Below are 22,295 nucleotides of genomic sequence, written 5' to 3' on the forward strand. Positions count from 1 at the left end.
TATAAAACTATGAATTTATACTCATTACTTACAACGTATGTTGTGAGCCTAAAAATTACACTTTTTATCATATATTTTTGCGCTAGAGTTGCCACTAAAATCATCATAATTATCCTACAAAAATATTTTTTTGTTCCAAGTCCTTAATTTCTCCGTAGCCCATCAAAAATTTTGATAGCAACAATTTAACTTTCCTTATTATGATGAGTACACTAAAGACCTATGTATATTTGCATGTGATTCATTTGAATTCAAACAAACTAAAGCAAATTTCTTCGCTTCCCATTCATCTTTATAAAAGTAATTAAACACAAAAACTTAGAAAATGCTTCATTTTTTCTTCTCATTCTTCTCCCATTCTTCCACTTTTTAAAATAACTATTGAATCTGTGGGATTATATGGATCCCATACATAGGCCCTTCAAATTCAATGATAATTTTGAAAAGTAAGAAGATGAAAGAAGAATGAGATGAGAATGTGTAGCACTTCTCTATAAACTTCTTTTATGAAGCCATTATTAATTGACGTGACAACTTTGAGAGTATTCCTAGTATTTCTCAACTTATCCTTAAAAAAGATGTTGAGGAAAGTGGGCTTGGCAGCATAATTCAAAATGTCATTGATGGGGTTGGCTCAAATGTTGAGTCCCAACCGTGCAAGTCATTCTGAAGAAGGAAAATTAGCCTCTCTCATTTCTAGGCCCACTTGTGCCCATCCAAAACCCAAACCCCATTTGACCCAAAAAGGGTACGATTAACCCAAAAAGGGAACCATTGACGCAGCCGCCTTATCCCTCCAAATTCCTCCTTTTTGTTGTTCCCGCTACAAAAATTGCCGGCCAAAAGCCTAGTCCAATGATCATTGACCCCACGCTACTTTCGCTCTCCCTCCCTACCTTCCAATCAAATTCAAGTGAAAAATTTCACCCACAAATAATATTTCAAGAAAGAAACCCAAAATAAGGTGAAGAAAAAAAAAAAACACAATGTATTTTTGTTTTTTATTTTTCCAAAATGGTTGGAAGATATATATATATATATTATATATATTATTTTCGTTTTTCTAGAGAGAGAAGGGAAAACATGAGGAACGTACGTTAAAATTAACGCATTAAACGGCCACTGGTGGTGTCTGTGAGGTGGGAACCACCTCACGCACCCTCCTCTTTGACAGAGTAATACACCATGACCATGTCCATGTCCAAGACCAAAACCAAGACCGAAACCACCACCAACTACCTAACATATCCAAATTAAAAGGAAAAAAAATAAATTACAAAACAAGAAAAACAAATCCAAAAAAACGATATCTTTGTTCGTTTTGTTCTTATTTTTTTTGTTTTTGGCTTAGGATTTGGTCTTTGGAGCGGTCTTGCGCAGCTACTGATCGGGGTCTGTCTTTGAATCTTCCTCTCCGGCGTCTGAGACAATAAGTTTTCTGGGTTTTTGTTGATTCTCCAAAGGGGTCCGGCTCCTGGATGTTGCTGGTGGTTGGGATTTATTGGTTTCAAAAGCAGAAGAAATTGCTTTGAGTTTCTGTTTCCTTATTTTTTTGGTGTTCTGAAAATGTGGAGGGACTCCGGAGCTCCTGCTGATTCTTTCTACAAGGTCCGGCCTGAGTGCACAGATGTTCCAAAAACCCGCTTCAAGATCAAGGTCCGGTGGTTCTTCGTGATTTTTATTTTTATTTTGAGTTTTTAAGATACCCTTTTGGATTTTTTAGATACCCATTGGCTTAATTTGGATAAAATTTCTTTGAATAATCGAGATGATTTGTAATGTATGAAATTCGAAGGTAAATGTTGTTGATTTTCAATGAAGAGTAGGCGTAAATGTTTATTTGGATCATGCATGATACGGATTTGGTAAGATGAGGATAAATGGTAGGGATTTGTGAATTTGTTTTGGAAATTTATAATTTTCTTGACATTGGAGAGTCATGCGCAAGAATAAAGATTGTGAACAGTGGTAGAAGGCATTTATGGTAATATAGTCAAAGTTATTGGGAGGGTGAGCTTGGGCTCATTAAGATCTCGTATAAAATTTCAGATTGTATGCCGTTTTACGTTTAATCCCATCATTTTGACACGCAATAGAAATGTCCTTGTGAGGGAAATGCCTTGTCATTATTATAGGTCAAACTTGCTGCTGTGCTCCGAGCAGCTTTCTTGCTTCCAATTTAGAGAATATGTTTCTCTCATTTTCTTGTCACTGGTATAGTTGAGAGGATATTTTTAAGAAATGAAGGTAGAACAAAAAAAAAAAAAAAAAAAGAACCAGTCATATGCATTTACAAGTCTATAACTCTGGGTACTTTGTAATGGATTGCATTGGAGATCTGTTTATATATCTTTGGATTGCATTGGAGATCTAATTATATATCTTTCCTTTTAAGAGTTGCTTCCTTACCAAAATTTTGATGAGGTTTCCTGCTACTATAGACACGCCATATATGTAAAAAGCCATATTTATGAATTTACCCTGAGTAACTAAGACAGATTGAAATTTCCAATTTATAACAAGTCCTCTGTGTTGCTTGTTATTTCTATTGCTGAATACTTTTAATTTAATCTGCTTATGCAGGCAGGTAAAACTCTAAGTGTAAGGAAATGGAATGCTGCATTTACTCCAGAAGGTCATCTGGATATAGGCAAGACTCTAAGTCGAATCCAGCGTGGGGTAAGAGCCTCTTCATGGTTCACAACCTGCCTAAAATTATGTTAGAAGTTTATTTTATAGTGGAATATGAAAATCAGTTTGCATCGTAGCATATCTATCATTCTTTATATATTAGATATCTATAGTATCGTGAGAAACCATGCAAATATCTGTTCTTGTAAATCGGGTGTGAATGTTGACCTGGAGAATTAATTCACTCACTCTCTTTGAATTTGGACAATATAGCCACTTCTTTTTTTTTTTTTGGAAAGGTAAACACGACTCCCCATACCCTTATGCGATAGTGATGCAAGGAAGTCTGTAGGATAGATGGATCTGACAAGAAAGAAAGAAATTGATTTTAAATTCGTTGATTCATGCATGAATACCAGATTGAAATCCTTCTGCACATCTGTTGGTTCACTCAGAAACACTTGATTGATTCAACAAGAATACCCAACACTGAAAAATATGGAGAACACTCTTAGAAATTTTATTCAAACTCAAACTTGTTCTTAGCAAACAGCTACGCTTTTACCTTACATAATACAAGGTACAATAATGCTCTGCTAAACACCAAATCCTTGAGAGAAAAGAGCAAAAACATGACAAAAGGTGTAAAAAAATAACTTAGCTGCCATTCTGTGAGACCATCATTTTGAACGGGAGTCATGTTTGTTCGAATGAGATGCACCACCTTTGACCAATACATTCTGTCTGAACTCACGAGCCACATTAGTCGATCGAACTTTGACTGAAGTTTTGCTGGTCCAATCTGTGTAAATCTCTGTGATCCTCGTTTGAACAGGCTTCTAATGACCATCAAACGGGTCTGGTCAACTGCTTTATTTTGACTTTATTTGATTGCGGGAAGATATGTAATCTTCCGTGATGTGATCTACATCAAATAGCCACTTCTTATAATGTAGACCTTTATGGAGTAGATGCCATTTGATCCAAAGATCATTGCATTTGGTATTATGAATGCCTTAAAATTTATTGTTGGTTCTATTAGCTTATTTAACCATCAGCTGCACGCTTGTGATCATGTGGAGTTTAGCAATCAGGCTGACTAGTTCAATGAGCTATAGATTTTTTTTTGATAGGTCAACGAGCTGTAGAATTGAGTGATTAACAACTCCAATTCAATTATTTCAGTTGAGCGCATCAGGATGATTATGCTTCCTTTTTTGACCTTATGATCCTCCTTAAAATTTTGTAGTAATTTTTTTTTATAAGTAATTGAGATACAAAATGTTGAAAAATAAAGACTTAATTTCCTCCGAAGTTCTCTCGTGGTCCTCAAAACTTCTATAATTTCTTTCTCTCCATAGACACCACAAAAGGCGTAAATGCACTATCTTCCACATAGCTGCACTCTGAATGCTGTCGACAGTCTACCAACGAGCATACAAATTGACTACTCGTCTAGACATAACCCAAGACAAAAACTTGCAGTAATTGACATTGGTTTTCCTGTATTCTCCTTAAGAAGATGCATAAATATAATGTGCTGTACTCTGCAGACTCACTACTAGTCACTCATCGTATGTAAATTTCTAAAAAAGTTCCAGGAACCAAATGCATTTTTAACTTCACAAAGGGTAGACAATATCGATCAATATATGAGCAAAAGTAGACAAGAACAAGGAAAGCACTAAATTTTCACAAATGTTCCATAAAAACTTTCAGATTGTTAGAGACAATATAGCCGTTGCACAAAATCACACTCAAGATACTCCAGCTGCACCAAAATTTGTGATTTTGGCATGTATCTGATTGCAACGGCTATATTGTCTCTAACACTACATTTATCATATGATTGCAATTTAACCAAAATTTCCAACATCAGCTCCATGGCATGCATCTGATTTAAATTATTATTATGTTGCTTTTCTCATGCACTTGGTCTACTTGACTTTCTTTTCTTTTCTTTTTTCCCCTCTTCTGACAGCTCTGAATGAAGCTGAAGTTGTTCCACCACTTTATTTTATACTTATTCTAATTCATGTTTTTTATAACATAGATGAACAAATCACCTAGATATTCTTTACTATGTCATTAATGATCATGTTCCTTTCCTGCATTGTGGCTAAAACTTATGCCATTTATTTAATTTTTTGATAACTAATAATATCTATTAATTATATGTCATTTATAAATTGTCACCCTTGAGATAGATGTTATGAATCTGAGCTCAATCGCTTTATAAAATCTATTGTTCTTGCTTTACACGAATTAGGAAAAATTTATGCTCCTGATATCTTAAAAGAACAATCTATGGGTCTGTTTCTCTGCTTACAGGCATTGGTAAAGCTTTTGTTATCAATTTTGTGGAACTTTGTATACTTGAGCAATTATACTGTGGACTTTACTCTATTTCTTCACGTTTAGATATTTTCCTTTTCTTATATTCCTTTTTTGGATTTTCCTTCATAAAGGAAACCAACCCTGTGAGGGATGATACTTAGCATTATTCTCTTATTTATGTGCTAAATTAGGGGATCCATCCATCAATTAGAGGGGAAGTATGGGAATTTCTACTTGGTTGTTATGATCCCAAGAGTACATTGGATGAACGGGAGCAGATACGGAAGCATCGAAGGTAGTCCTTTTTCATCAAATACAAAAGTTAGTATGTATGGGTGGCACATAGGGAATCAATGGGGAAGGATTAAGGATAGATTTAGGGTCTTGTTGTCACTTGGAAGAGTTCAAAATCACTGATTACTCAATTTTTCTTCCTTTTTTTTTTTTTTTTTTTTTTTTTTTTTTTGGGACCAGTTAGTTATACTGATTTTACTAACTGATTATACCCAAATAATCAAATAATCAAACCTATCTCCCACTATAGCGCAGATTTATATCCTGTAAGAGCTCAAATTTTGATGCACTATCTGCTGATATTATGAGACTATCAGTTAAGTGTAATTCTACTCCTTCAGGTTGCAATATGCTAGGTGGAAGGAAGAGTGCCGCCAAATGTTTCCTGTTGTTGGAAGTGGAAGGTTTATCACAGCGCCTGTAATCACTGAAGATGGTCAGCCCATTCAAGATCCCTTAGTACTTTTAGAAACAAATCCAGGCAAGGGACAAGCTTTACCTCCTCAAGACAACAGTGGGGCTGATATTAAAGCCACAACCAATGGTTTGGATACAATGAAGGATAAGAAAGTAATCCAGTGGATGCTTACACTACATCAAATAGGTTGGTGGTATCTTTTAATAAAAAATGCTCACTTCTTTTTCTGTCAGGGCTAAATTCACTTTTAATGTTAGGTGAAGCTCTTTTTCCCTTAGTATTTTCATGATTAATTTACCTTGTAAGTACTTATTATATGGCACACTTCATTATTACACCTTGTGATTGGTGATGAGCATGCATGCTACCTCATTGATCTTAGTACGTGCATCTTGGGCTTGACATTGTCTTCTAAAATCTGTTGTCACAATGTCAAAGAACTTACCATCTATATAGAGTCTCTTCAGCATGAGTTCTGGTAGTCTGGAATCTTGTAGTGTTCAACTCTCTCTCACCCTCTAAATTTTTAGTAGGAAATTTCAGGTTTCAATTTATTTCAAGAAAAATTTTCTAATTCCTATTTTGCAGTTTGCTTTAATATTTCTTTTAGTTGTTTCAATTACTTATGCTTTGATCACTTTGTCTTACTTTGTCCAATTATGAGTTTGTCACTTTTGCCAATTTTACTTGTTCGGTAATTTATGTCCCACACTGGAAAGTTAAAAGTTTCAAATTTTTACTTTCCCTTTTTATCCTCATTTTGAAATTTGTCTCCATGAATGTTTAAAAACAATTATGCAAGGGCAATATTGGGCAAAAATACAATAGCTGTTCCTTAAAATGTGTTTTTTTTTTTGGACACTCATTATGAGATGGATGTAGTAGTAGTGGTTATCTATTACATATAATGATTCAGAGGTTTTTGTGGATTTGCTAATTTGATTTAATCAGCATGCATTTGGTTTCTTATGTGGTCGGTGACTTGCCAATGAAATTAAAATGATATTCAAGATAGCACTGAAATCACCTAGAAATATGTTTATTTTGAAGTTGCCTGTATTTATTTAGTTATAATAGCATTGTTGTACTCAAAGGTTTATTGGGTAACTGACATTTCTGTTTGCCTTAATATCAATGTCAGGTCTCGATGTGATTCGAACTGACAGGACATTGGTGTTTTATGAGAAGCAAGAAAACTTGTCAAAACTTTGGGATATTCTTGCTGTTTATGCATGGATAGATACAGATGTTGGCTATTGTCAAGGTGGGTAATTCAAATGGACGTTTAATGCATTATCAAACATTTTTTTATTATATACTGCTCATGGGCTACATACATCTGATGTACGGGCGGCTCTTTGGTCCCGTCGTCAGGCCAAACATTTCACTTATCAGTGAGGAATGAGTATTAATCAATTATATAATATGGTTATGTTGTTATATAACATGTAGATCTGGCATTCTTATCTAACTACATATTTCATTGAAATTCTTCTCATTTACGTTATTCTGCTTGCATAGCAAGAAGTAACAATAGTTTACATCTATTGCAACAAAGAGTCAGTTCTTCTATCTAACTTTATGACAATGCTGAGCAGGAATGAGTGATCTTTGCTCCCCCATGATAATTCTTCTTGAAGATGAAGCAGATGCATTTTGGTGCTTTGAACGTTTGATGCGGAGATTGGTACCTTTTTTCCCCATAGAATATTTTATACAATATGATATTGCACTTTTAGTTAGTGTACTTGTTTACTTTTAGTTAATATTTTGATACTGGATATCTCCTACTGTTTTTTGATGAGATAATTTAGTCTACTATCCTCTCTACTACTTGGGTGGATCTCTTTTCTTGTCTTTCGAGGGGTTTATGAGGATGTTTGTTCAAGGACAGAGTGTTGTTTATGATATTGGCTTTCTTTGATATCTTGAAATGTTTTGTCTTTGCTCCATTTATTTCTTTTAAGTTTATGTCTTACTTATTTCCTGGAACTTAACATTGCACATACCAACGAGGCTTGGATATGCAGGGGGTACCTCTAATTTTAGCTAGGGTTTTTTAGATCTACCATAGTTTTGCATCAAACAACTATTATAGAATAAAGTGATGTTAAAAATCTTTTCTTTATGAATTATAGCCTCATTAATCAGTGAAGTCAAAATTTGCCAAATATATGTATATGTGCTTCTCAGTCGCTTCGATCTCTTGTATCCCTAATCAAAATTTCCTTTTGATGTATCTCTCTTAGAAAACTATGAGAGGAAATGGTTTGGTTTCTCTTTTGTCTGATCCAACTGAACATAGCCTGAGTTTTTTAAACAAGCACAATTGATCTTTTCTCTCTTCTTTTTTTTTGTCCTTATCTGGTTGAGTGAGTTGGGCCCAAGGGGAGGGAGGGGGAGGGTAGATTCAAACTAGTAATTTTCGCTTCCTAAGATGTGGTTCCCAGCTAATTGTGCTACACCTCAAGGTTTAACAACGTTGTATGTAAAAGCATCTGATATTAAAGAATGGACAAATATACTAAACTGAAAGAAGTGAACTGCGTTTTAGTCTTAACCTTTGTGTTAAGAAAAGGTTCTGCAAAATTTTCATGTTCATAATTTCTACGATATATATCTACTGTTCAGTTAAAAGTGAGCACAGTGTTCCATTCTATGATCTGTTACATTGTTCTTTCGTAGCTGCCCAAAGTTTTTTGACTGATCCTTTTTTGTTTTTAAATTTAATTCCAGCTTCTCATGATGTGTTCTTATTTGAAAATACACAGCGAGGAAATTTCAGATGTACCGATAGCTCTGTTGGGGTGGAGACACAACTAAGTAATTTGGCTGAAATTACTCAAGTTATAGATCCAAAACTTCACCAGCACTTAGGTATTTCCTTAAAATTGTGTTTTCTCATTTTGTATATTTAGCTCATAATACTTATCCCCAAAAAAAGAAAAAAAAAGAAAAAAAAAGGATATAGCTTATGATCTAGTCACATTTCAGTTGATAAAGCTTTTCTCCCTGTCAGTGTTACCCAGCATATCACGTGAGCCTGAAAATCCACTATTCTGAACCATTGTGAAAATATCATGAGATTTGTTTCTTTGGAGAAGTAACAGAATGTATTGTTGATTGAGAGGACACTCAAGTAGACAGAGTATATACAAGAGAAACCCCACCCCCCCACCCACCCCCCCCCCCCCCCCCCCAAAAAAAAAAAAAACTTACATCTAAATTTTTGTTGAATATACACGTGTGAGGGAGAGATCTGTTGTGAGTGTTACGTCCCACATTGAAAAAAAATAAACAATGTAGTAAATATACATGAGTAGACCCAAACTCATTAGCTTAAACTTTTGGGTTGGAGTGGTGTCTAAACATGTATATTAATGTGCTTTTGGTGGACTCCGTAGGCAATTCTCTCCCTAACAAGTGGTATTAGAGTCAATGGTGGTGCAAAAAAGAGACTCTTTGGAGTAGGAACAAAGGTGCAAGGTGTGGGCATGGACAAAGGGTCCCCGAAGTAAGGGACAAAGGTTCATGGAACGGATACACACGAGGGTTCCTAGAGTAAGGAGTAAAGGTCCCCGGAGTAAGGGGCAAAGGTCCATGGCACGGGCTCAAACAAGAGTCCTTGGAGTTGGGGCAAAGGTGCATGGTGCGAGCAAACCCACATAGCACACAATGTAGCAATGTGGTGATGAACTCACATGCGAGGAGGAGATTGTTGAGTTTACACATGTGAGTATAAAAATATTGAATCCCACAGTGGAAAGATGTTACAAATGTGAGTGGTTAATATAGGATCGAATTGTCTCACGACGTTCTGGACCTAGCTCACAATGTGCTTCCACATCATTAGCTTTAGTGCACAAGTTGCTGAATACTGTTGCGCGTTAGCGCATCCATTTTCTTGCTGCATCTGCAGCTCCCTCTAAATACTGGGGGATTGCCTCCAGTCTCTAGTTGGACTTAAACCCACAAGTGTAAAGTTTTGGATTGAGTGATATCCCAACATGCTATTTTATGGTCTTATCGAAAAACTTCCAAGGCGTCAATCTCTCTGATAATTTCAAATGACGTTTTTGTGTTGGCCAAACTGCCCTTGCCAGCTAAAGAACGCATCTGCCACCTTTCAATTGATCATGTTTCTCTTGCTTAAGAGAAATTCTTAGAAAAAGGGAAGGTCCTTCGGTTATGCAATTGAAATCAGGAACTCGAATTAAGAAAATAATGGAGAGTCTTAGGGGAAATTTTCAATTGATTTTTCTTTGGATGAGTCATTCATAGGAGGCATCCACAAATGTTTAAATTGCAATGCTGGTCTACATGGCTGGTGGCAAAGATCTTATGAAAATTGTTAATTGTAGTTTTCTTTGACGAAAAGAACTTCTCTGTGATAGTATTGCTAATATGATACTACTAGATACCTAAAAATTTTAAAATGTTGGTAGTTTTTATTGAATTTCATATGCCACCCAAAATAAACATGAATTCATTCCCCAATATTTCTTTCTAATTTATAATATATGAAAAAGGGTGAGCAGGAAAGGCAGCATTTACCGTAGCTTCGTTTTTGAATTAATAGCCTGCGCTGACAAAGGGACTCAACCATTGGTATGCTGATAAACAAGCTTATATGATTATTTGCCTTGTTCAACTGGTGTTGATGTAGTCATCGGTTGTAACAGTCATTTAGCAGTTTATTATTTGTCATTGATAATAGTTACTATATTCTATAACGTCTAGAGTTGAAATTATTGCCCTTATTATAATTCATATATATATTTCTATTTTCTTCAACATCCATTGATTTAATTCTCAAGAAAAGAAAGTAACAGCGAAGCTTGCCTTTTGATTATGTAACACAGAGACACTAGGTGGAGGTGATTATCTATTTGCTTTTCGGATGCTCATGGTTTTGTTCCGTAGAGAATTCTCTTTTTGTGACTCATTGTACCTTTGGGAGGTAGGATTTGACTTCTCTTGTAGCTTTTTCATATTTTTTGTTGACTTTTTTTTTATGTTATGTAGATCCATTTGCTAGCTGGAGTTCTTGAAACTATTCCAGGAAAACCAAATTTAACTTCCAATATTCTTTTATTTTTTATTTTTTATGAGTAATCGATATTTCATTAAAAGTGTAATGTGCCTCCAGGTGCACAAGAAGTATACACGAGAAAACACCTAACTAGAAGGAGAAAATAGAGCAAGAAAATCATTGTAACCAATCACCAAAAGGGTAAACAAAAACTGTCGTCTAAAGATACAAAGTATAGAAAAATAATGACTTAAGCTCCTCTAAAGTTCTCTCACGGTCCTCAAAACTTCTGTCATTCATTTCCCTTTATAGACACCACAAGAGGCATGAAGGCATCATCTTCCACACAGCAGCACTCCGAGCATTGTTGGCAGTCCACCAACATGCATATTAGTCGACTATTTGTCTGGGCATAACCCTAGACAACCCAAATCGATTGAAGAAGACATCCCATAAGGTACTAGCCACCTTTCAATGAAGAAGATGATGATCTATGAACTTCCCGTTCCTTTAAGGCATACAACACCTATCAACTGCAATGACGTGTCGTTTCCTCAGATTATCAATGATAAGGATCTTTTCTAAGGTCATTGACCAAGAAAAAAAGGCTGCCCTCGAAGGAACTTTTGTCTGCCAAACACTCTTCCAAGGGAAACGTAAGCCATCATTGCGAACCAAGACATTGTAGAAGGATTTAACAATGAGAAAACCTCTTTTGAAGGGGATCCACCAAAGCTTGTCTTCACTTTTCCATCTCATTCTAGCTGAATACAACACCATGAAGAAAGAGTCAAAGACATCCACCTCCCGATTATGAGCTGCTCTAGCAAAGCTTACATTCCACTGAGTGGAGCCACCCATGAACTCCAAGTGTGCTGCAACAGAAGCATTTTTTAACACGCAATGCCTAATAAATTTGTAAAGGCGCCCTTAAAAGCCATATCCTCACACCATAGATCATGCCAGAAACTAACATTGGTTTCATTTCCCACCTCAAATCTAGTATGGCTAGAGAATTCCCCCAACCACTTCTAATATTCTTTCATAAACCCACTTCATACATCCCAAGAGGCTCATTAGAATACCATCCACCCTAGGAACCACCAAATTTAGCGTCTACCACTCTCCACCAAGCCTCTCTCTCATGCGCATAATGCTATCGCCATTTCCCTAAAAGAGCTCGATTGAACATCAATAAGTTCCGACCCTCCAACCCTCCTTCAGAGATTGGAGAACAAACCTTACTATGTAATATTTGAACTCTTCACCTAGCCCACCCTATAGAAAATCACGTTGAAGCTTTTCAATACGGTTTGCAACGCCCACAAGAAGAGGAAAGATGGACATAAAATGCGTAGGTAAATTGGAAGTGTACTCTTTATAAGGATAACCTACCACCCTTAAATAAATCATCATTTTCCAACTAGCCAATTGATGTTTGATTTTTTCAATAACACTTTTCCAAATAAACTTGGCCTTATAGGAGGCCCCAACAGAAAACTAAGATACTTCAAAGGCAAAGGGGAAACCCCACAGGCCATAATACCTGCTAATCCATCCACGTCAACGTCACCCATAGGAACAAATACTGACTTAGCCAAATTAACCTTCAATCCCGAGACAATTTCAAAGCATAAAAACAAGTACCACATATGTCATAGATGATCTGATACAGCCCTACTGAAAATCAGGGTATCATTCACAAACAAAAGATGAGATATGTTCATCCCTATCCCCACCGAGAAACTAGATAACAGTCCCCCATTCACAGCAGCAAAAATCATCCTACCCAGCCCTCCATCACAATGATGAACAACAAAGAGGATAGAAGGTTCTCTTGTCTTAAGCCACAGGAGCTAATAAAAAAACCAGTGGGAGTGCCGTTTACCAAAACCGAGAACCACACCGTAGAAATACAATGAAATATCCAAGAGCACCGCTTACTCCCAAAACCACACCTCCTCAGCATGTACATCTGAAAATCCTAATTAACATAATCATAGGCTTTTTCCAAGTCCAGCTTGCAAAGTACACCCAACTCCCCAGATCTTATTTTACTATCAAGGCATTCATTGGCAATACGAACATGATCTAGAATTTGCCTACCTCGGATAATGCATTTTGTGACTTAGAGATAATTTTCTCCAACACCGTCTTTAGCCTGTTTGCCAAAATCTTAGCAATAAGTTTGTAAATGCCACTCACAAGGCTAATCAAGCGGAAGTCTTTGGGATCAACAACCCACTGAACTTTGGAATGAGGGCAATGGATGTAGCATTAAGGATCCTTTCAAGCTTACCACTAGCATGAAAGGCACGAAAGACCATCATAATGTCTTCTTTTAACACATCCCAACAAACTTGGAAGAACGCCGTAGAGAAACTGTCAGGGCCTAGCGTTTTAACTTAATCACCTTCCACATGTTTTTTGTTGCTTTATCATTTATACAGATGCATGGTCAAATATAATGTTTAAGATGCGATTTATACAGATGTAGATGCATGCATCACCAATTCAATTTGTTCAATCATTATTCTAATATTTCTGGCTAAGTTTTATCGATTAAGCTTACTTCAGCTAGTCTACATCCTATCTCATAACTGAGAGTTTTTAATGTAAGTCCAATGAGTTTGGGTGATCCCTTGGTGAATAATTTGGAATTCCTCTATCAAATTATTACAGTAACTCATAAAGTACGACAATATGATTTGTAGAGATGAGGTTTACCTCTTTACCCACATGTTTGTTTAATTTGTGGAGTACAACATGGGCTCACAATATTGATGATTTATTAAGGAATAAAGCCCAACATGTGTGTGGACTGAAGCCACCAGTATTGGTCTCTCTATGTTTTTTCATCCAAAGTAGAATTAAAAAAGAAAAAAAGGATTTTGGACTCTCCTTATCTATTCGAGAAAGGAATCAAAGGATTCCATTCTCTCAGTTCACTTCCAAGTCATGGATCTCTATAGGATCTGTCCAGCTATTGTCATCCTTGGCTTACTGATGTTGAATATGATTTTTTTTTTTTTCTTTCTTGTTACTTGGTTCGTATCCTAGACCCACCTGTAGCTATATACATGCATACACCATGGCCCTGAAAATTATTTTGTCCCTTAACTTGATACCAGGACTTCTTGCATTAGCGCCGGGAATAACAAATGACTTCAAATGAAATTGATTATTTGTGTGGCTTTAAGAAATGCATGTGCAGTCAATCAGTTTTTTTATTTGATAATTCCTCTCAATTTGAATGCCAAATGATGCAGAAGGGATCAATCAACGAAGTCTTATACACCTTGGGTTTTTTTTTTTTTTTTTGTTATAATTGCACATTGGACATATTTGTTGCTTTTCTTAACAGTAAATCTCTGGTTGTTTAAACTCTTAACAGATGATGTGGGCCCTGGAATATGATCCTGACTTATACTCGATGTATGAAGACCCTGAGTTAGCTAGTGAAAAGGCTGAGGGATCTAAAGGAAAAGCAAAGTCAATACGTCAATGTGGGAAGTATGAGAGAGAAAATATGAAAGTTAGAGCAAAGAGTTCAGAAGCCCCCCTCCCCATCTCCATTTTCCTTGTTGCTAGTGTTTTAAAAGATAAGAGCTCAAAGCTACTGCAAGAAGCTCGGGGCCTCGACGACGTTGTCAAGGTTAGCCTGATGAGTTGATAACTTTCAATGCACACCTTCCTCTCTTTTTTTGGGGGGAGTGGGGTTGGGGAAAATAGAAGTGTTAAGCAATCTCAGATATGCTTCAAAAGCTTCCAATATGCTGATTATTTTAGGTGGGGAAAATTCTAAATAAGTAGAGAACACAGGTGAGTAATAGTAAAGATGCCCTTGGCAGGTGGTGAAGAGGTGGGTGGGGTTGGTGTAGGTCTTGGCTCCGAGATTGCTTAACACTTCTATTCCCCCCAACCCCACTCCCCCCAAAAAAAGAGAGGAAGGTGTGCAACAGTATAAATTATAATTCACTTAACGGCCTTAAGTTATATTCCACTTCTCTTTCTATCAAAACATTTTTTGAAGTCCCCTCAGTTGCTATGTTTGTATTCTCTTAATAATGATTTTGAAAAATAATTTTTGAAGTCCTGAGGAAACAGTAGTCGGGTACTGGTGAAGCATTTTCCATACATTTAATTATCCAGGTCTAGTAGGCACGTGCTGAATTTCTCTTTCTAAATCATTTTTCTCTTCTCTTGTTTTGTTTTTAATACTTTCCAGATATTGAATGACATAACTGGAAATCTAGATGCCAGAAAAGCTTGCTCTGGGGCAATGAAACTTCACAAGAAATATTTAAAAAAGGTAATGTTCTTTTCTTGGAATTTTGTTATAAATCTTGGGCTTGGATTTAAAATCTCTCCTGAAGCAAGAAGAAACAGCAAAACATGGCATAATGGGCACTAGTTTATAGAAGTGATTGAGCCCTCAAGAGTTTTAACACTCCATTAAAAAAAAAAAAAAAATTGTGAAAAATGATCTGATTGCAAGATGACGTCTTAAACTGCTTTTTTTTTTTTTTTTTTTTTTTTTTTGTAGTCATGCATTTTGGTAGCTATATTTACCTTGGTTATAACATAAGAATGCTCCCTAATTTTGAATTTCATGGCCAACAAACTTTTCCTTCTGCTGGTTATTTATTAGTGGAAATACTGACCATCAACCTTTTTCTGAAAGAGTCCAAGAGTCTACTAAAAGATGTGCATGTGTATATTAATGAAACCACTTTGTTGTAAAAGATTATGCCTGCCATTTATATGTTTTTATTTAGTAAACTTTTTCTGCCAACTGCAAAATTTAACTAATCTATGGGTATTAGCATCCTCAATGCGCACAAAAATGAAAATCCTGAATGCACAAGCTCTGAGTGTTTTGCTCCATTAGAATTGAAGTCTGCTGGTTATTCCCTTAAGTCATTGTTCATTCATTGATACCGCAGGCCAAGAAGACATAGCCATGGAGAAAAGAGAAAGCACATGATTTTTTGGCCAATGAAGAAATAATAGGATGTCTCTACTTGGTGATTTGTTTTGGCAAGATAATAAGATACTTGCACAGATCTTTTTGGAGTTGCACAGAATTGTATGATTGCGTGAGCACAATTCTTCCTCAAAAGTCATTGTTGATTTGTTGTATGTTAACATGATCTCATTATTTGTGTATATCCAAAACAATTCTTTGCAAGGGCTTACACGAATCTACTTTGTAAGCACTTGGTTTTGTAACAATCTGGAAAAAAAAATACAAAAAGAAAACTCCTACACGGGTCAATTTGATATCAATGAAATGAATTTAACTTCTTCCTTCTGTCTTTTCTTATGGGAAGTAATGGAGTACTAGTGCTCTTGCCAATACATCTCTTATGGCATGTCAAGCTGATTTAATGGGAAGAAGAAAGAAACATTTGCAAAATCTGGAAGCCAAATATTTTAGTTTTGACCAAGATTTACATTCTTATAGACCATTTTGAAACTAGAGACAAAAGGTAAGATTAACTAGGAGGAATGAAACTAGAGACAGTAAGATTGCTTATTAGGAAAGGAGGCTTCTATTTTGTTACTACAAGACACGATCGGATCTGTAGAAACCACTACAAATCCAATGGTGACTTTGAAAAAAAAAAAATATATGGATGAAGATGAATGAGAGAGAAAAATAGCATTTCTCTTTTACAATATATGTAACAGGAATGGAAAAATAGCTTTGAAGACCTCTAGAAGTGATCATTTTATAGCACATTTTTAAGTTAAGTGGCCGTTTCTTACCTTATGTTTGGAAACTTTTCTAGTTCATTTCTCATTCTTTCTTTCATTTGAAATAAGAATGGAAAAAAATTCTCCCTTGTAATCATTTTCCCCGTTATTAAATAGGAAGAAAAAAAAAATCCTTTTCCAAAATAGCAATTAAGAGGCTCCCAAGATTTTAATTCTCAGGTCTAGTTTTTAACTATTGGATCCATTGGAATTGAGACATGTGTTTCTTGTATCCTGTTATGAAACACGTGTTCCAATCAAAGGACACATTACAATTTGAGTCTAATTAAACTCTCATACGGTTTGTTTGACAATCCATTTTTCTCATTCCCTCACTTTTCCTAAAGAAAGTTGACTGCAAAACATTCTAATTTTTTACTTTTTTTTTTTTTTTATATCATATCAATCACTTTTTATTACTATTCAAAAAAAAAAAAAATCACTACAAAACAAAACATTTTCACTTTCCCATAAAAAAATTTCTAAACCTTTTTTTACTTTATATCAAATCAATAACATTTTATTATTATTATTAAAAATTAAAAATTAAAAACCCTGCCTCAAAAAGTTTTACCAAACACATCCAGTCTACCTAGGCAGAGTCCTTGGTGGTGACAGGTGAAAATAACTCTTTCAGCATCTCAGTGAACATCCTATGTTCCCATCCTCGATCCTTTTGAAGGCCAAATCTCCTCTTTCTTAGATTTGTATGTCAAATCCCATCTAATCCCAGCATTAAGAGTATTCTTCCAATCTACAAGAAAACACAGAAAATTCCGATACTGTATTCTGTAACCATGACTTGCCCATTTTGTAATATTACAATAAAACTACACTTACTCCTTCAAATTTACATTCAAATTGCAATGTCCTATCATTTTTGTGAAAGAAAAAAAAAATGATAAAATTTATTATCCATTCGGTTTTTCACCCATCTTCATATAGTGGATTGGTGAATCCACAATTGAATTTGTGAGACCTGCATGTGGATTCCACAAATTCAATGGTAAATTTGCAAAAAAGATGGATAGGAGATGAGATGGAGAATAGTGTGTAACATGACTCGAAAAGAAAAATACAATTATGTTCTTAAAAAAAAAAAAAAAAAAAATCTGGCCAATAGGTCTCCTCCCACTGTTGTTTTTTGTTTTTTTCTTAATTATTATTTTTTATGTGATGTAAGGGTATTATTATCTTTTTTAAAAAAAATTCGGGTTTAACTGAGAATCCTAACTAAGGGGGCTAAGTGAAAGGATTAGGTAGTATAAGAGTCAATTGCAACGTTTTAAAGTTTAGAGGGAGTATTCTAATATCACAAGTTCTCTTTGTAGCAACCATTATTTTATACGTTCTTACAAATCACCCAAGATAAGAGAAATGCTCCAAATACTTATATTCTCACTCTCACAAGTGCATACTTCTTGACGTATTAGTGAAAATCACTATTGAATTCAAAATTTTGATTCAATGTTGACCCTTTTAAAATTTAATTATGATTTTTACGGCCACGTCACGTCAAAGAGTATGTACTTGAAAGTATAAGAATAAGAGTATGTGCAACATTTATCTCAAGGATAAACCAGAGATCATAGATTAAACTATCCTAAGACAAGAATCCTGTCCACTCTACAAGGTCTCAATATTGGTTCCAGCAAGTTGAGCCATTGATATTCTAAGACAACCTATTTGCCAGTGTTTTTATATGAGAAGATTGAGATCAACAAGTTAGAAGAAGACAAAACTTGCAAAAGTTTCAAACTGCATACATACTAGGAAACAAAATGGCAGTGAATCAGATGATCACTTTACAATGGAGAATATCTGTCAGACACCAAGTGAATCCATAGTTAAATAATGGTTACAATTTCATACGGGTTATCATTATGTCTATTTTCAACATGTTACATTCTCCATCTGCCTTTGGAACCAACTGATAATAAAACAGGCCTTCAAATCAAAGTTGCACGCACCACCGTTCATCATTTTCCATTTGCCCAAGTGCAGAGGCATCCTCTGTTTCTGAGACACAGAAATTTTGATACGAGGAAAAGCAGAGTACTATTTCATCCTCTGTTTCAGAATTCGAGCAAAAAAAAATCCTCCAAATGATCATATATGGAAGCGATCTGTTATCAGCACAAAAGTCATAACTGCGACGAATAGGACAGCCAGGAAATTAGTACGAGAATCGTGCCCTGCATTTCCCGGCCGGGGAAATTCAGGAGGAAGCGCACACTCTTCCCCATTGAAAAGCACCCTTGTCGGAAATCCATCACCCTGTTGTATATTTATGCCAGGCGTCTGTTTCTTCGAGAAAGAAATTACTGTTTGCTGCTTTCCGGGCACTCTTGGGTCATACTCTTTAGTCCCATTTGTCTCTCCCATCAAGAAATTCAAACCCTTTAAGCCTTGGAAGAAGATGGTATTGTTGATATCTGGCAAGCTGGTGCCATTGAAGGAGTATGCTTTTTCATAACCGGGAAAAGCTTTTTTCATTTGAATTGCAGTGTACCAATCCTCAAAAGAGAATTCATCCCAGTTGAAGAGTGTAATCCGAGCCGTCCATCCGCTCCTGTAATCAGTATCAATATGCCAATTGATGCTAACCCCGCAGTGATCCGGACAAGGCAATGGATTTGGAACAGGAAAGTGTTTGATTTTTGCCCAGGCTTTCGCTTTCTGTGTTCTGTTCACAAAAGGCACGAGAAGAGCTTCTGGAGGGAGAAACATTGCGCGGGCATTCTGGTTGCAGGTATCCGATTCCCGACAGCCACAGGCGCAGGTGTTGCAGGGGATGACGCTGGCATTATAGTAGGCTGAAAACGAAAGACAGCAACGAGATTGCTTAACCTTGGGACGGGTGATGTTGCATACAACCTGCCAACTTGCAATGGCTGAAACTGTAGCCTGAAGCCCACTCGGGTCGGGAAACTCAGTCGGATCGACTCTAATCGGAGCGGCACACTTGTACTGCGGATTAAGAACACCTTCGATACTCCATTTCATGGGTGGATTGAGAGCAGTCCGGTTCAGGTCAGGCGGAAGCTTATAGACTTGTAATTGGAAAATCGACTTTGCTTTGCTCTCGTCCATTACTTTTGGCAAGATGGTGCCGTTTCTGCAGCAAAAGGGCAATTTCCCAACTTTTGTATCGTTAGCTAGATAGGGAGGGAGGTCGGCGATGATGGGCTTTTTCTCACAGTTCATGACTTGAGAGAAATCGAGGTCCGGATAGTATTGAGAGGCGCGGCCGTAGATGCAAGCGGAGCTGTCTTTTCTGTGAGTGTAGGCTCCTCTCATGCTGTATATGAACTCTCCTCTCATCCATTCCCAGGTTAAGTTCCAGTGATCAAGGCGGCCCAATGGGTGGTTGTTGTCGATGGTGACTTGAGCCAGATAGCTGCCTGGATATGCTTGGGTCACGTCGTATGAGAAGGAGAGATCGCCGTTCTGACGAGGCAAGAATTTGGTCTTTTTGGCTTTTTTGGCCTTGTATTTTGGATCTCTTTTGCAGCATACAAACATCGCACTCTTCCCTGCAAACAAATTTGCCAAAACAAACTACAATTAAAGATGACTTGTATTAAACAAACATATGTTCAAAGCCAAATCCTAACAGAATGAGTAAATTGCATCAAATTAGAAGATCGAGGAGTAAAATTGAAAAAATTTGAACTTTAAAGGTTTTCTCAGGGACTTTTATAACAACACTAGCAGTAGCTTTCATTTGATTTTCCTTAAATTTAGGGTACAAAACTATTTTTTGCTTCCTTATAAAAATATATTTCACAATAGCTTCTCTTACATTTTCCTATACCATTAAAATATTATTTCTTTACAAAATACAAATTTCTTATCTATCCTCACTTTTTTTTTTCACAAAATCCCAATACAATCCCTAATTAAAGACAAAAAGATGAAAGATAAATGTTTATATTAAAATAATGTATAGGAAACCACTTTTAGCTTCCTACACGGCTACTTGTTGAGAAACATTGTAGCAACACCGGAGGGTTAGTTAAATATAGAAAATCTGATGCAACTAGGTTTTTGTGTTTTTTTTTAAAAAAAATTCATAAACATAAGGAACAGAATGACATATAGGGCATCTGCTGCTAGTGTTCTGACTTTTAACAAAAAAAAATTCATCGTATTCCTAAGAACATGTTTCTAAAACTTGTGAAACATATATAATTTTAAATATGTATTTGTTTCCCTCAAGCCTGAATATATAACAGGGACCTGAAAAATCGTCTAGCAATGATCTTTTTGTTCCCTAGCTTTTGCATGCACCAAATATACGTGAACGTTTAAACAAACAAAACTAATTACCACGAACACGCGGTGAAGGACACTTATGCCCATCATTCTCAAGCCTAATCGTCCTTGGCATCGGCACCCCGGGGGGCTTCACCCCAAACTGCGTTCCGATGATCTCCATCTTCACCGAAATCTGATCGATGTCCCCCGCCGTCTCAATCGAGGTCTTCAAGTCCGCCGTCGGGGATCCTACCAGGTACGTCCCGTTCCCGACTGCCGCCGGGAAATCGCTTGAGTCAACCAGCACGGCTCCGCTAGCCGACACCAGTATCTCCTTGTGCTGAAACCCGATGAACATCTTCCACGCGTTCAGCTCCTCGTCCCCGGCGTTGAGCACCATGGCCTGCGCCTTGAACGCCCATGCCTGCGCGCTCGCGTTCTTCAGGTGCGGGTACTCTTTGAGGCGCGAAATGAAGGTGTACGAGAGAAAGATCCCATTACAGTCGTCCTGCTCGGGAGGCGGAGCCGCCGGCATGGAGGTTTCATCGTAGTCTTGGCCGTCACAAACCTGAGCTCCATAAAACAACACAAATAACAACAGTGTTACGTAAAAAGGTAATGCATGGTGGCATGCGATTAGAGTTCTTGGTTTTGTTGCCATTGTTAATTTGTTGATCATGAGACAATGGGTTCGTGGTTTTGTGAGAGCATGCAGCGGCCGTGTGAGGCCGCGGCACGGGAGGAAATGGGGGTTGATTCTGAGGGAAACCCTGGAAGAGAGAGAGGTGAAATGGTTATAAAAGAGAGGAGACATTGGAAGACTAAGTCAGCTCAATTTTCTTCCGCTAGTTTTAGCATGAGATTCGGAGGTGGTGGGTTGATTCTCGGTAGAGTCGGTAGACAATTGTAAAAAGACAAATATTAATTAATTTCACTATAATTTTTTTTTTATGAAGAGCTACATAATGAATTTGTAAATTTTAATGAGAAATGTTATAGTGCAATATAAAGACTATTTTTTGTCCATAAAAGTCTTAGGTGGCAAGAGGTCATAGACCCCATCCGTAATTGCGGTGGCCCTACCCACTGATGGGCTTATGACCTCTTGTCAACTAAGACTTTTATGGACAAAAAATGATCTTTTATTACACTATAGCATATCTCAATTTTAATTATTAAGTTGCATACGTGGCAAGACAGTTTTGTAAGCCGTAATAGGCTGGTAATGAAGAGGAATGAGAAATGCTATATTTTCCAAAATTTTCTCCAAAATTTGCTCCCAACGAATATGTCGCAATTTTATGTAATAAATTATTTTAAGAAATATGTCATCATTAACATTGTGACACATCATTTGAAGAGCAAGTTTTGAATTTTTTTTTTTTAAAAAAAAAAGAAGTGTAGCATTCCTCGTAAAGCATACTTTTATTTATGGCTGGTAAAACGGGTAATCAGGTAGACACGATTAGGACTCGCTAAGACCTGAGACATGAATACGACCCGTTTAGTTAAACGGGTTAACGGGTCTGATACGATTATAACATGAAAAATATCCGGGTAACC

General features: G+C 36.5%; 2 protein-coding genes across 2 annotated transcripts; one reads left to right on the forward strand and one right to left on the reverse strand.

The window, feature by feature from the left end:
• The first annotated feature begins 1,146 nt into the window (after positions 1–1,146).
• On the forward strand, positions 1,147–16,026 carry LOC132176409 (rab GTPase-activating protein 22). Its single transcript, XM_059588602.2, has 11 exons — positions 1,147–1,656; positions 2,584–2,679; positions 5,160–5,263; positions 5,604–5,866; positions 6,822–6,944; positions 7,279–7,367; positions 8,452–8,557; positions 10,543–10,640; positions 14,107–14,367; positions 14,941–15,024; positions 15,659–16,026. The coding sequence occupies exons 1-11, from the start codon at positions 1,567–1,569 to the stop codon at positions 15,671–15,673; spliced, it is 1,329 nt and encodes a 442-aa protein (XP_059444585.2). The 5' UTR covers positions 1,147–1,566; the 3' UTR covers positions 15,674–16,026.
• A 2,555-nt stretch (positions 16,027–18,581) lies between these two features.
• LOC132173534 (COBRA-like protein 10) lies at positions 18,582–21,466 on the reverse strand. Its single transcript, XM_059585047.2, has 2 exons — positions 20,805–21,466; positions 18,582–20,008 (listed from the first exon to the last, which is right to left on the reverse strand). Exons 1-2 carry the CDS (start codon positions 21,409–21,411, stop codon positions 18,582–18,584), a joined length of 2,034 nt encoding a protein of 677 aa, XP_059441030.2. The 5' UTR covers positions 21,412–21,466.
• Between the last annotated feature and the right edge of the window lie 829 nt (positions 21,467–22,295).

This window comes from Corylus avellana, chromosome 3 (genome assembly GCF_965113065.1).
Source record: "Corylus avellana chromosome 3, dhCorAvel1.hap1.2, whole genome shotgun sequence".
Lineage (NCBI taxonomy): Eukaryota > Viridiplantae > Streptophyta > Magnoliopsida > Fagales > Betulaceae > Corylus > Corylus avellana.